The sequence below is a fragment of the Apostichopus japonicus genome, chromosome 17 (assembly GCF_037975245.1).
Source record: "Apostichopus japonicus isolate 1M-3 chromosome 17, ASM3797524v1, whole genome shotgun sequence".
In the NCBI taxonomy this organism is placed as follows: Eukaryota; Metazoa; Echinodermata; class Holothuroidea; order Aspidochirotida; family Stichopodidae; genus Apostichopus; species Apostichopus japonicus.
In genome coordinates this window covers 20,964,674-20,978,780 of record NC_092577.1, presented here as the reverse complement: position 1 = coordinate 20,978,780, position 14,107 = coordinate 20,964,674, and the positions used below count along the sequence as shown (strand labels likewise).

Sequence of the window (14,107 nt, the reverse complement as noted above, 5' to 3'; positions counted from 1 at the left end):
AATTGTTTTGATGTACGGTTTACCTCGGAGGCTGCCCGCGTCCGAGGCGTCCATGTGTTGGAGGGAGTCGAGGGACTGAAGGTCACACCGTATGACAGTTCGGTGTGGGTGACAGTCCTCCATCTCCCTCTGGACATGTCTGAACAGGTTGTTGTGCGGACACTGGGGCGTTTTGGGAAAGTGACCGGCTACGAGGAGCCGGAATTCCTTGAATGTATGGGTGTCAAGACCGGGACTAGACGAGTTACAATCGAACTGAAGTCCGATATCCCCTCTACCTTGTGGGCTAATGGGCACAGGGCCCACATTGCATACCCGGGCCAGCCTCGCACTTGTTGGAGGTGTGGGCTGGAAGGGCATGAGGCCAGGTTGTGCCCGAACAAGCGGTGTAGCCGCTGTTTACAGGTTGGGCATACCCTGGCCGAGTGTAAAGGGGATATCGTTTGCAACTCGTGTGGGAAAACGGGCCATCTCGCCCGTTTATGCCCAGACCGCTCATACGCCGCGAGAGTGGCCACGGGCGTGGTTGAAGCGGTCCCTGTCCCGGCCTCTGACACCGTACCACATGATGCTCCTGTCATCGCCCCAGTGTCCGACACTAGCGCCCCGATGGAGGCTTTGTTCCCCCTTTCGTGTCCGACCTCTCCCCTGATCGAACTTGCCGAGACTGCCAGCCTGCCCACTGAGGCAGAGCAGGACAAAACGGCGGAGATGGTACTAGCGGAGTGGCACGCGGCGCAGGATGCCGCTTGTACTGGTTCACCGGTAGCTACGCCCGCTATCGGTGATACTAGTCGGGCCCCGAGTCAACCGGGCCAAGACACATTAAGTGGCCCAGATTCTGACTCGCCAATGGAGGACTGCACTACAGCCTTATTAGTTGTGGTTAAGGAGTCCTCCGATTGGTTTGATGAGACAAAAACAGGCCACTGATCTCATTGACTCGAGTGGCCCTTCCACCCTACCCGCAGCCGCTTCCGCTATACCGGACACGATGGTCGCTAGTGGACCTCCTGTTCCTGACAGGGAGGTCCACTCGATCAAGGTTGACGAGGAGTTAAGAACTCTGCTCCCTCGTAAGAAAAGGGGGAATACTGTTAGGGGCTTGAAAAGACCCGTATTGGGAAAATTTCGCAGGTAATGCGTAAGTCTGTCGTCTGCTATCGGAACGGCGTACCCCGGATGAATTTTGGAGTTAGTTAGTTCTTATGTGTGGGGTGGGGGGTTTGTGTGGTCCTTACATAATATGGGTTGGGGGTTTTCTGTTTGTGGTTTGGTGTTGGCTTTTTGGGGCTGGTTTGTGGAGCTTTGTTTTGGTTCTGTTAGCCTTTGGGTCCGTGTCCTTTTCACGTCACGTTAAACGCTATATTTTATACATTTGTGGGTTAGTGACAGATTTCTGTTTGTGGGTTTTCAGTTGGGTTTTTGGTGGTTGTTAAACAGACTGGGATTGTTTTTGGTTTGTTTTGGGATTGTTTTGGGATTGTTTTTGGTTTTGTTGACATTTGGTCCGTGTCCGTTTCTTTGCACGTAAAAAGCACAATAGTCAATTGTATTCGAACGATTACGTTCTTGCGAATAGCCACAACGATAAAACAAAGCCCTGTCCTGCCGACCAGGAACGGTCTCCCGTTAAACGGTCGGTCCAGGTCTGAAACCACTCCCACAAGTTTAAAAGAAAGGAGCAATGCCAAAAAACATGGGCAGTACTCTCTAAGCTGTCACAGCCGGTCCTCGAGCACAGTGATACCTTTTCAGATTTGTCACCACAGAGCTAAATATAGGCAGAATGTTGCGCCACCACCAGTGATTTGTTATGGGCCAAAGTGTAACTTAAAATTAAAAATTAAAAAAAAACCGTTAGCAAACTGCTTATCCACTAAAACTTGAGCCTGTGTAAGAAAATGTGTAAAAGTAAGTCAGCCAGAAGTTTTCATCCTAGCAGGATCTTCAGAGGCTAAATGACACAATGAAGAAGATCCTGCTAGGATTGAAACGTCGGTCCAACTTACTTACACGAAGTCTACCTTAGTAAAACTTGTGATCCTAGTTATGTACCAGTACTGAAAATTCATGGGGGTGATGGGCAATTCCCCCGAAAAACTCAGGAAAAAATCTCTAGCAGAGAAAATCAGTCGCAAAAACAATTGTAATCAACATATGCAGTTGAATTTCAAATTAAACGCACAGACTACATTTCACCTTCATGCATGCTCACATTTTGTCAGTACTTTGTCATATTTTGTCAAATTCTTCGATAGTTATACTACCTGCCATCAGACGACCATGACATTTAAACAATTAAAAGCCTGGTAGTTCTGTATATCATACAGATTTGTGGGTTCTGCCCTTAGCATTGTGCTCTGAATGGTCATGTTTTCGCCTCCTAGTGTTCATAATTTTTGGTAATTTTAAATTTAATTTATTTATTTTATTAATTTTTGGATTTTTATTTTTTTCTTCTAGTGTTCATAATTACCAAGTGCATTTTGCTGTTGAAATATACTTGCTTTGAAGTAGACAGAGGCCTAAAATTTAATTTAAGGAAAAAATAGTCCAGTTATTGTTGTTAGTTAATGTAGCTGTATTTGCTATGGTAGTGGAATAGTGAAAGTCACTGATCTCAGAGTGACGAGCACAAAGAGAATATTTGGTCACACATCAAGGTTCTTATCCATAGTTTTCTGTTTATTGGTTCGTTTTAGTTTTGTTCTTTATTGGCTGCTGTGCAGAAACAATAAAATGTGTGTATGTCACAATTTTTTACTTTCTTTTCTTCATTCTTTTCTCTGTATTCAACAAATGTCATTCCAGAACTCAATTAACATTCCATTATATGTTAAGTATCATGCAACTTTTCTGAGGATACAGTTTTTCTCTAAAAGTAGTGCAATGATTTTTTGGGGATATTATTGTATCACTATGGAAGGAAAAAATTCACTGCAAAGTGAGCAAGAATTGTCGTACCAGGGCAGTTCACTACGCTCCTTAAACGATATGTTTGGCTCCCAAAAGGCCTATGTGTGAAATTCTTGATCCATGCTTAATGCAGCCCACTTTGCGCGTCACTTAATAACCTGAAGGTACTAGTTCATTGACCATGTTAACCCCCCTCCCACACTTCCCTGTACTTATTATTGTAGTACGCATGCGCACTACAAAATTGGGGTTACTAGTCCTCTCCATCATGTTCATGGCTGGCTGATGAATGCCAGCTGAACATACACTCTTCATAGCATTCTCAAATTCACAGGTTGGCTATGCAGGAAAAATCCCGACTTGGATTTGCAATGAATTGTGGTGGTGAACAGTTAATTCTGCACACGTAAATAACATATATGTCATCGCGTAGCTTCTTCAAAACATGTAAAATTCTCTACTTTGGTTCGTTATTCTCGAATTGAACAAGACAGGTAACATTTGAACGCAGTTCACAACATCCTGCAAAAATGTTAATCGTATTTCTCCGCAACGACTCGGCGTTATCTGACTATAAGATATAGTTACTTGGATAAGGAAGTACTTGAAAAGGTCCAGAGGAGGGCTACTAGGATGATTACTTCCTTAAGGAAGGTTCCTTATTACAGGCGGTTACAACTACTGAATCTCACCACACTGGAGCTTACGAGGTTACGTGGGGACTTGATCCAGGTTTTCAAGATCGTGTATGGTTTCGACAATTTATCCTTTACCGACTTTTTCATGTTTGCTAACAGTAGTTGTACTAGAGGTCATTGTCTTCAAAATCCAAAAGTCGCATAGTAGGATTAATATTCGGCATAACTTTTTTCTAATAGGGTTGTGAATGAGTGGAATGCTTTGCCTGAGAAAGTTGTACTTGCAAGTAGTGTCAATGGGTTAAGAATGCTTTGGACAAGCACTTTAAGCATTGTAATCGGGTCTGAGTGTGTGTGTCTTAATTTTTTTACCCTCTCTCTATAGGGTCCTTGATGGGGACTTAAGTGTCCCTCCTGATCCTTTTTTCTACTAAACTAAACTACTACTTGAGCTTTCGCAACATAGTCGCTTGTAAAGTTATTATTATTATTGTGGCATGGCATTCTTAGATACTATATGGCCGTGTATGGCATATATTACGTGTTTAGGATGATGATAAACCAGGGCCAGGAAGTCGACCAAGCAGTTTTAAATAGACCGGAGGTAGTGACAATTGCAATGATAGAATATAGACCTACGTGTATTCGTTAGATTAATCGTCCTTTAGGCCTTCGGATGTTCCGTATGCTCTTAAATTTTCGCTAACTAGGCGAGGGTAACATTAAGATGTTAAATTTGACCAATACTCTGTGTATCCTCTGTCACGTCCAAAATATACGTGATTCGTGAATGACAGCTTAGTTATGATGGTTTTATTCATCATTTCTTCGTTTATATTGCAGGCACATGCTGGCAAGAGAACTGTTTATAAACATTGCGCAATATAGCCTAGCTTTGGTCTACGTTTAAGAACAAAACGCCGAATCTGCTTCTTCGTGGCTAAAATAACTTCAAAAGGGTTGCAGTAACCAAAACCCCTCAGTTGAATATGAACAACTAACTGAGTTTGACTTTCAACACGCACTACAATGACAAGTGTTTGTATACAAATACAGTTGTTCTAGTTGAACACGAGCACCGCCGTTGAAATTCAAGGTACGATAACAGAGTTGCCCAGACTACAATTGGACCAAAGGATATTGGAAGGTCATGTCCTCTGTAGTACAATTTTTCCTGGTAGCAACAGCAAGACCTCGGAATGACTTCAGAAGTAGAGAAGTGTTTGACTGTCCTCGAAAAAATAGTAAAAATCCAACGACTTTTCCTGTAATATTTCAAGCTTTGCAATGGGTCTTCAGTCTCGGGCATACGTAATGGACAGCGTTCTACAGGTATGTCATGTACAAAGACTGCTAAGTAGTGGTCCTCGGAGGAGGTGCTTTGTTTAAGTCCTCAAAATATAGCCATGCACGTATGTGTGTGTGTGATAGACATTACGTGTGTAAAAACGCAACATAAGATGGACAGTTACTTTAGCCGGACAATTCCGACCCTCCGTTTGGATCAGGGCGGCACTTTCTGAACAACGGAATAGTACTGGATAATAGTTAAAAGACCCCTCTTCGACACATTCTTGTTCGGGCTAGGATCTTTCTTTTCCCTGTATGTTTTTTATGTATACAATACAGGGTATTGTAAAAGCGATATATCATGCGTCGTAAAAAGAACATTAACTTAACTTCCCCGTTTTTTGTTATGATTTCACTGATAAACACAATGCATATCTGTCTTGCATTGTTGGTTTTAAAATTGTCTCCATTAACCTAAAAAGATTTATTCGTCAAATTAGGGCTTAGTTCCCGAGTTTTGATTATAAAAATCTTGTTTCAAAATGAATGTAAAAAGTATTTACTCTCGACACACTAAATCGCATGCGCAAAGTTACGCAAGCCGGCGCGCCCAGACGCATGCCCGCCAGTGATATGTGTTTGGGTGCGGTTCGTATATGACATCGAGCGCGAGATTTGTTCGTGATCTTCTTTGCAAGAAAAATGCTGAGTGAAGTATATTAGGGTAATATTTGTAACCGCTTTGGCTAATTTAATTTTCTTTATGACCGCAGAGAAGAAGGATGTCTAACGTTAGTCTAGACCGTTAAGTTATAGAAGTGCAGGCCTATCCTAGGCTAAGTTACATTTACCCTTCATTAACCTAGCTAAAAAGATCTATCCTAGGCCTAACAGTTACACTGAGTGAAGCAAATTTACGATTTATTAAATATTGTTCTTAAACTAGTGCAAATAGTATGGTGATATAGCGTTAGAACTTAGGCTAGAGCCAGCCTGTTAAGGATAAGAAGGACTAGCCTAAATTGCAGAATACCCGTCAATTCGACCAACATTCCACGGTGTAGCTTGCTACTCCGTCATACATTGCCATTATTTACAGATAAAAGGCTAAATGGTCATGCCAAAACGGTACCATCTTTGTTCAAGTTGTTGGATTCCTCGGAGGCTTTGTTACACTGTACAGTCAACAGCATTTCTGGGTTCCTGGATAGCGCCACCTTTTTTTTCCAGGACGCTTGGTTACAAAAACACAAACAACACGTTTTTCGCTGAAGAAAATAGTGTATTTCAAAGCGTACTTACGTGCTCCATTATTAACCAATCATTACGGAATTTTGATTAGGACTTACTGCTGCTGCTGTTCATTAGTTCCATTGATAGGGAAATTTCTAAGAAAGCCCTAATACAACAACAGTAATTTATGCTCACAAACTTTTCTTGCCAAAGTAATGCCAAGCCCTGATATCAATTGCACCACACATTAGTGTGTGAAGACTATCTACCATTATCATCATACCAAGTTTGACAAAATTCCGACTAGTAATAGTAGCCAAGTAATTGCAATTTGGAGTATTTAACGTTTGACCCCATGACCTCATTAATATTCATGATATGAGCACCAAAATCAACAGGGTTAATCTACTTACTATGGGCCACCCACTCACCAAGTATGGTAATGATTGGTCATTCCCTTGTTGAGTTATTGTGCATACAAACTTTTCATAACGAAATAATGCTAGCCCCCCCCCCCCTTATAAACATGTATGATATCAATTGCAACACACATTAGTGTGTGGAGACTATCTACCAATATCATCATACCAAGTTTAACTTTGACCTCGTATAACTTCGCACACGAAGGTTACACGGGGGTCAATCTATTGACATTTATGATCAGAAGGTACCTTTGACATCTGAAAATAGCATCGAAACTGTAAAAATCCCCAAAACACGAAAAGGTCACCAGAGGTCAAATTGAGGTCGAGGGTCACCCAGATGCGGGTCGACAACTGGATTACATTGAAGCAACTCCCAACCTTAACGGACAGTTTGTTCTCAAGTTATCACAAAAATACTAGTTTTTTATCATTAATTGACCTTCGGTGACCTCGGATCACATGACCGTTAAGTTTGAAAATATTCCCCTATATCATTTGCAACTTGTCCCAAAATATCAACCGTGTCACACCTTGGAACTGGGAATTATTGCACTAAATGTCTGAAAATTTACTTTGACCTCATATAACTTCACACACAAAGGTCACCTGGGGTACACCTATTGACATTTTTGATTGGTGAGACGTGAATATAGCATCAAAACTGTAAAAATTCGAAAAAAAATTTCTTGGCCCATTTTCTCAGCCAAAATACTAGTTTTTTAACATTAATTCACCTTTGATGACCTCGGATCACATGACCGTTAAGTTTGAAAATATTCCTCTATACCATTTGCAACTTGTCCCAAAATATCAACCTTGTTACACCTTGGCACTGGGAGTTATTGCATTAAATGTCTGAAAATTAACTTTGACCTTGTATAACTTTACACACAAAGGTCACCCGGGTGTCAACCCATTGACATTTTTGATCGGAAGGTACCTTTGATATCCAAATCTACCATCAAAACCAAACATTTTCTTTTTCGCCCGTTTTCTCCCAAACTAAGCACATTTTTTCTAATGTGACCTTTGACCTTGGTTTCAAATGTAGTTTGATCTGCTGATTCCAAAAATCAACACGACAAGTCTGTACAGCCATCCTAACTCCGACCGAAAACTTTGACCCCATGTAAGTTAGTACACAAAGGTCACACAGGGGTCAACCTATCGATAATTAGGATCGGAAGGTACCTTTGACATCTGAAAATAGCATCGAAACTGTAAAAATTCCCAAAACATGAAAAGGTCACCAGAGGTCAAATGTCACCCAGATGTGGGTCGACAATTGGATTACACTGAAGCAACTCCCAACCCTAACGGACAATTCGTTCTCAAGTTATCGCAAAAATACTAGTTTTTTAACATTAATTGACCTTTGGTGACCTCAGATCACATGACCGTTAAGTTTCAAAATGTTCCCCTAACCAGTTCACAACTTGTCCCAAAATATCGCACATTGGCACTGGGAGTTATTGCAGTTTTAGTATTTTGGGTTTTGGGACCTTTGGTGACCTTTGTGGGCACCAAAAACAATAGGGTTCATCTGCTCACTATGGGCCACCCACCCACCAAGTTTGATCATGATCAGTCAATCCCTTGTTGAGTTATCGTGCATACAAGCTAAAGCGTCACACACACACACACACACGCATACGCGCATTATGGTACTAGTGAGGACTCGGACTCCTTACCTGCTTGTGAGGACTCCTACTTAGGTATACACTAGCAACTTTTAAAGTCGTTACTGAGCATAATTCCACCATACTCTAACATACCAGCTATAGCAATGTTTGCATTTTCATTTCTATGAGCATGTGATATTTCCTATATAACTGAGGACTAGCACACTACAGGTATTTAAAGCCTTCTGAGGACTTGCATGGGGCAAGTATTTAAAGACTTCCGAGGACTTGGATGAGCCAAGTATTTAAAGTCTTCTGAGGACTCCTTCACAAAGTGTATTTAAAACTACTAAGGACTCATAAACTTCTATTAAATGAATTCCGAGGGCTCGCAAGTATCTCATACGGACTATCGTATGTGACAAGGAAAGGGCTTTCAGTGAAATGTTTTTTCAAAACCGTGCTCGGACAATTCATTTATTTCTTGTTTATCTAGGGAATTCAACATCAATACCTTTTCAATTCACCACAAGTATGTTGGGTATGGAATGGGTGGTGAGGGAGTCAGTTCTGGCAAGGTGGGGTGGACATTGAAATTTTGCAATGGGGCATTGAAATATGTTAGAAGCTTTTAGGAAAACATCTCAGATTGTGCTATGAACACTCTAAAGATTAAAAATACTTCACATAGATGGACAAAGAAAAGATTACACATTTAAAAGTTCTGTCTTTCTTGGACAAGTTTAATGATGCCTGCTGCAGTAACCAAGAGTAACTTTTACAGATCATGCAGTGAGAGAGAATGTGTTCTAGAAACAATGAGTATTCTGTACTTCATATCATTTATGCAGCTATGAATGATCCTCACAGCAATTGGTAAGAGTTGCATCAGACTAGGAGTTGTCAGTCAAGTCTCATACTTAAACAAAGCAGTTAAATCAGAAACCCATGGACATCAAACCTCTCCTGTTGATTAAAACATAATGAAATAGGGCCATTCTCTGGCATATGAACTGACAGTAAATCTATTAAGTTTTTATCAGAACCCAACTACACAGTTTCTATATAGATTACATTGTTTTTGCTTTAACTATATCTAGAAATAATTTTCAGTAGTTCACTTTCACATGGATCATGTTTTTACTTAGTTCAGTAAAGTTTTGTTTCCTGAGGAAAAGATTTCTGTTCTAATTCTTCATTAATACTGGATGCTAATTAGCATAATTATGATGTCACACATATGACCAAATTATCACAAAAGTTTTCATTAAAAGTAATTAGTGCATCAGACCTAATGTCCATACAGGACATGCAACTTTTCTTGGTAAAGACTGTTCTTCTGCAAAATATCTAGTCAAATACTTATTCCAACAATTAATTAATTGCCTCTAATAAGTGGTCACATGTGTGACACTGAAGCCTCACTGGGCTGATGCTAACTGTTTGCACTACGGATGTATTGTAGAACTGAATTCATATTGTAAACGTATCAGATCCAATGCTGTCAACTAGCTTTCTAAAACAATGTCCCTGAACTTATTTTTGGTAAATTGGGGGAGTGTTTGTTGTGTAAACTCCATGGCATACTGTTCTCTACAAGACTACCTTCAACAATATGAGATAAAATGTAGACTTATTACTAGGTCTACTGACTTCTACAGCATTAAATACAATCCCTTCTCTGTCAAAGCAATAACTAAAAAACAAGCTTACAGCTTGGTCTAAGGGTGTCTAAAAACTAGGTCTACTGACTTCTACAGCATTAAATACAATCCCTTCTCTGTCAAAACAATAACTAAAAAACAAGCTTACAGCTTGGTAAGGGTGTCTAAAAATTTAACCTGGCAACATGCAACATCCACCTGCCATTTTGCATTGCTCCTGATTGGTACCAAATGTGTAGGCCTAGCTGAGACCCAATCTACACTATACTGTACATTAATCTCTGGTCAACCATGTAAGTAAAGTGTACTCGACAGATCTTTTTACTTTTAGTATCAGCATTATTCATCTCAGTCTTAATAAATAGTGTTGAAAAGTCTCTACCATGATTATTAGACTATTGCTCAGACAAAACAAAATGGCAATGATACCTGTTGTATAGTGTAACTGTAACTTCACTAAATTTTGCAAGATGTTAGCAGTTTTGGTTAAACATATATAGTAATTGAGTTACTTAGAAATGTCTTAATTGGTCAAGATTGGAGGCTTGTTACATACTTATTATGCAAATCCAATAAAATCCCACCTCCCCCCCTCCCGCAAATTGTTGGAGGGTTTGGTAAAATTAATCCATTTAAAATTTGATTGTCTTTACTAGGCTTTTCATCAAGACATTCCATGTACTCAATGAACAAAAACAGCTAAAAACAGAAATCTGTAAACACCAAAACTCTTTGTTTAAAACACAAAACAAAATAGCAACAAAAAAAAAGTTTCAAATAGCAAATACTGTTGTATCTGAAGACATGCTGAAGGCAAACTGTCAAGGTAAACGTAGAGGCAAAAACGTTGGCATTATTGTAAGTGGCAAAAGTTGACTCTCTGAGATGATTTTGTCAGGTACAAAAAGGTTTAAACTTGTAAAATGGCCACTTCAGCTTACACGATTTTACTTCTTTTTCTGCTGAATGATGTTGTAAACTTTATACTTTATGCTCTTCCAGTATATATTCCAATATATTTTTTCAAACTTACTCCTTATTTGTCAATTATGAGTCATATCTTATTTCTCTGGTTTTGTCTAATAATATATATATATATATATATATTTATATAAACAAGAAAGAATCAGGACTGCAAGAAGAGTGCTCTATGCAGATAGGGCGTAAACATATAAGTATATGCCTTGGTAAGTACAGCTGTAACTCGGAGTTTCACGCCCTTAGGGCGGCGATCGTCAGACAACTGAACAAATACTCGCTGCGCGGGTATATTCTATGGGGAACACGAACCGTATTTCTTACATGCACGGTTCATTGGTTTGAGCCTATTGTGGCGACACTTGGAGATGAATTCAGATCTCTTATTGAGTAAATGCGGGATTTTAGATAGGAGGATACAGAGCTTCTCATCAATACAAAGGTTACATTGACAGGATCTACGCATGCGTGTATTGGAATGCTTGAGTACGTTCCACTAAATAACGAAGGGTCCCATATATGTTTCAGGTCCCATATATGTTTCTTTCTCGTAACGCTCATGACGTAAGGACTTACTGTGGTTACTGTACCTTTGCTTAAAGGGGCCACTCGATAGCCCTATGTATGATTTGGTATATGATATATATATTTATATATATATATTTATATACATATATATATACATACATATATACATACATACATATATATATATACATACATATATACATACATACATACATATATACATACATACATACATACATACATACATACATACATATATACATATATATACATACATACATACATACATATATACATACATACATACATACATACATATATACATACATATATACATACATACATATATATATATACATACATATATACATACATATATACATACATGTATACATACATACATACATACATACATACATACATATATACATACATATATACATACATATATACATACATATATACATACATACGTACGTACGTACGCATGTATGTATATGTGATCTTCCCGCAAGCAGGAACTCGCGAAAGAAGCCATGGAGGCTTGTAGACTCGCAAGCTGACCGAAGCCAATCTCTCGGCACACATCCATTTAACGTCCATGTCAGGAAGTTGTTATTGAACAACACCCTTGCCAGACGACACACATTGCTGTCGGCGGGGAATCGAACCGGGGATCTCATGACTGGGAGACGCCGGCATTAACCACTAGGCTTTACACTCCGCCATATATATATATATATATATATATATACATATACATATATATACATATATATATATATATATATATATATATATATATATATATATACATATACATATATATATATACATATATATATACATATATATATATAGAGAGTTGGAAAATCAAGAACAGTGAAAAAACTTTCAGCCTCCACCGGGATTCGAACCACGGGCCTTCCGCTCTGTATGCTGACACCCTAACCACTAGGCTATGGACGCTGATATATATATATATAAATATATATAAAGCCACATTGCTCTACTTAACTGACCTTTCTTTTTAGTTGATGCAAGGCTGTCACTCTCTTCTTCACTTTCGTGAATTTCATTTTGTCCTTCCTTGTCTTCAGTTTCCAAATCTTCTTCATCATATGGTAACTCAGATTCTCCCTCTGATTCATCAGTATAGCTTGGATCTAAGCAGAATAATAATTAGAGATTCATTAAGAGCAAGCAATAGTATGATGCTACTCAAAACACTCTACTGTGGACCAGGTACTTTATCATTAATTCAATAACATGACATTCTTGACACAGCTGACATAATGCATCAAGAGGGAGATAACAAACTTTATATTGGGATTGTAGAATAGGATCTTCACTCACCATCAAGAGGAACCTCAATTTCATCTAACTTCTTGTCTTTGAACTCCCCCACAGCACCCTTCTCCATTAATAGAAGCAGTCGTGCCACTTTAGCCATTTGTAGAGTATTTTCGGGCAGTCTATAATATTCTCGATGCACACGTTTGTCATGCCCTAAGAATCCCGCCAGGACATCTAATTCATGGTCCTTCAAACATAAGATCTGAGAAAACAGTGGCAATTTGTTTTCTTAATTTTGTTGATGTGAGGTTAGACGGATGCTTTGCACCTGACTTCAGTGCATACTTCCGTATGCAATCAGCTCCCCTCAATGGTTCCATAGAAGAGAAGTTTGGGCGGGCAAAGAAATAATCATTCGTCTGGCTGACTCCAATGAGGGTTCTCTTAGCAGCCAACAGTTCCATCACCTGTACCATTTCCTTTGTGAGAAGGACAGGCACTTTTCTCCCTCGTTTTCCCCTGATCTCAATGCGTTCAAGCTTGTTACACAATGTCTTCTCCCAAGATGATAGAGAGTCCATTACATCATCATTTCCTTGATCATGACATCTGCGTTGAAAGTCAGCCAGCTTTATTCTTTGCACTTCACCACTTCTGCGTCGATTGAAGAGAATTAGCTTGCTCAGAGTTGCTTCAGCTAATGCATACCATGCTGTTACATCATCAGACAAGGCCAACAGCTTCTGTTTCTCTTCTATTACCTCAGACAATTTAGCGTGTAGTTGTCTGATGTCCTCTGATAGTGGTAGCATGTTTGGCCATTGCGTTCCACTTGCGTTGTTCCACTTGCGTTCTTCCAGTGTTGTCCTGGCACCTGTTCCCACTTTATGGGCCCACTCAATAACTGCCAGCTTTGAAAATTTATCTGCCTGATCCTCTTTAACTGGATCTTCTGATTTCATGCACTCAGCCTTTACAATCAAAGCACATGTCTAAAGTGAATGACCCAACTTAAGAGCTAACGATGGTGTCTTATACTTCCCAGTTTGGGGGTCTAATCCTGCCAGGTTTCGAACAGCTTCTAATACCGTATCAAACTGTTTTGGACTAATACAGTCATATAAGGACTTCACATCAGGTTTTGTTTCCTTGATTTTCAGCAGTAGTCTTGCAAGTTCACGCATTTTCTGACTAATGTAACCCACTTGATGTCTTTCATGACCAAGTTTGGCAAACATTCGTTCCCCATACTGAACAATAATGTGATCATGTCTAGCAGCAAACGATATGCTATCGTAAGTCATAGATGCAAAAACTGTGTCTTTAAAACTCTGTGATACTTCCTGTGAAAATGGTAGGAGCAGAGCAGATGTTGACTGGTGTCTCTTGTCTTTCATGGTTGACTCAGATGCCATGAAACAATTCTTCTTATGCTTCCATAGGTTATCTCTGGAGAAGTAACCAAAGCAGAGGTTACAGGGAAGGAACTCATCATGTGACTGGTCAAAAGGTGT

The 14,107-nt window shown here is 39.4% G+C and overlaps 1 protein-coding gene across 1 annotated transcript; it reads right to left on the bottom strand.

Annotated features, from left to right (window-relative positions):
- Positions 1 to 12,299: 12,299 nt before the first annotated feature.
- LOC139984556 (uncharacterized) lies at positions 12,300 to 13,595 on the bottom strand. The gene is made up of 2 exons (XM_071998493.1): positions 12,654 to 13,595; positions 12,300 to 12,463 (listed from the first exon to the last, which is right to left on the bottom strand). Exon 1 carries the CDS (start codon positions 13,553 to 13,555, stop codon positions 12,833 to 12,835), a length of 723 nt encoding a protein of 240 aa, XP_071854594.1. The 5' UTR covers positions 13,556 to 13,595; the 3' UTR covers positions 12,300 to 12,463; positions 12,654 to 12,832.
- Between the last annotated feature and the right edge of the window lie 512 nt (positions 13,596 to 14,107).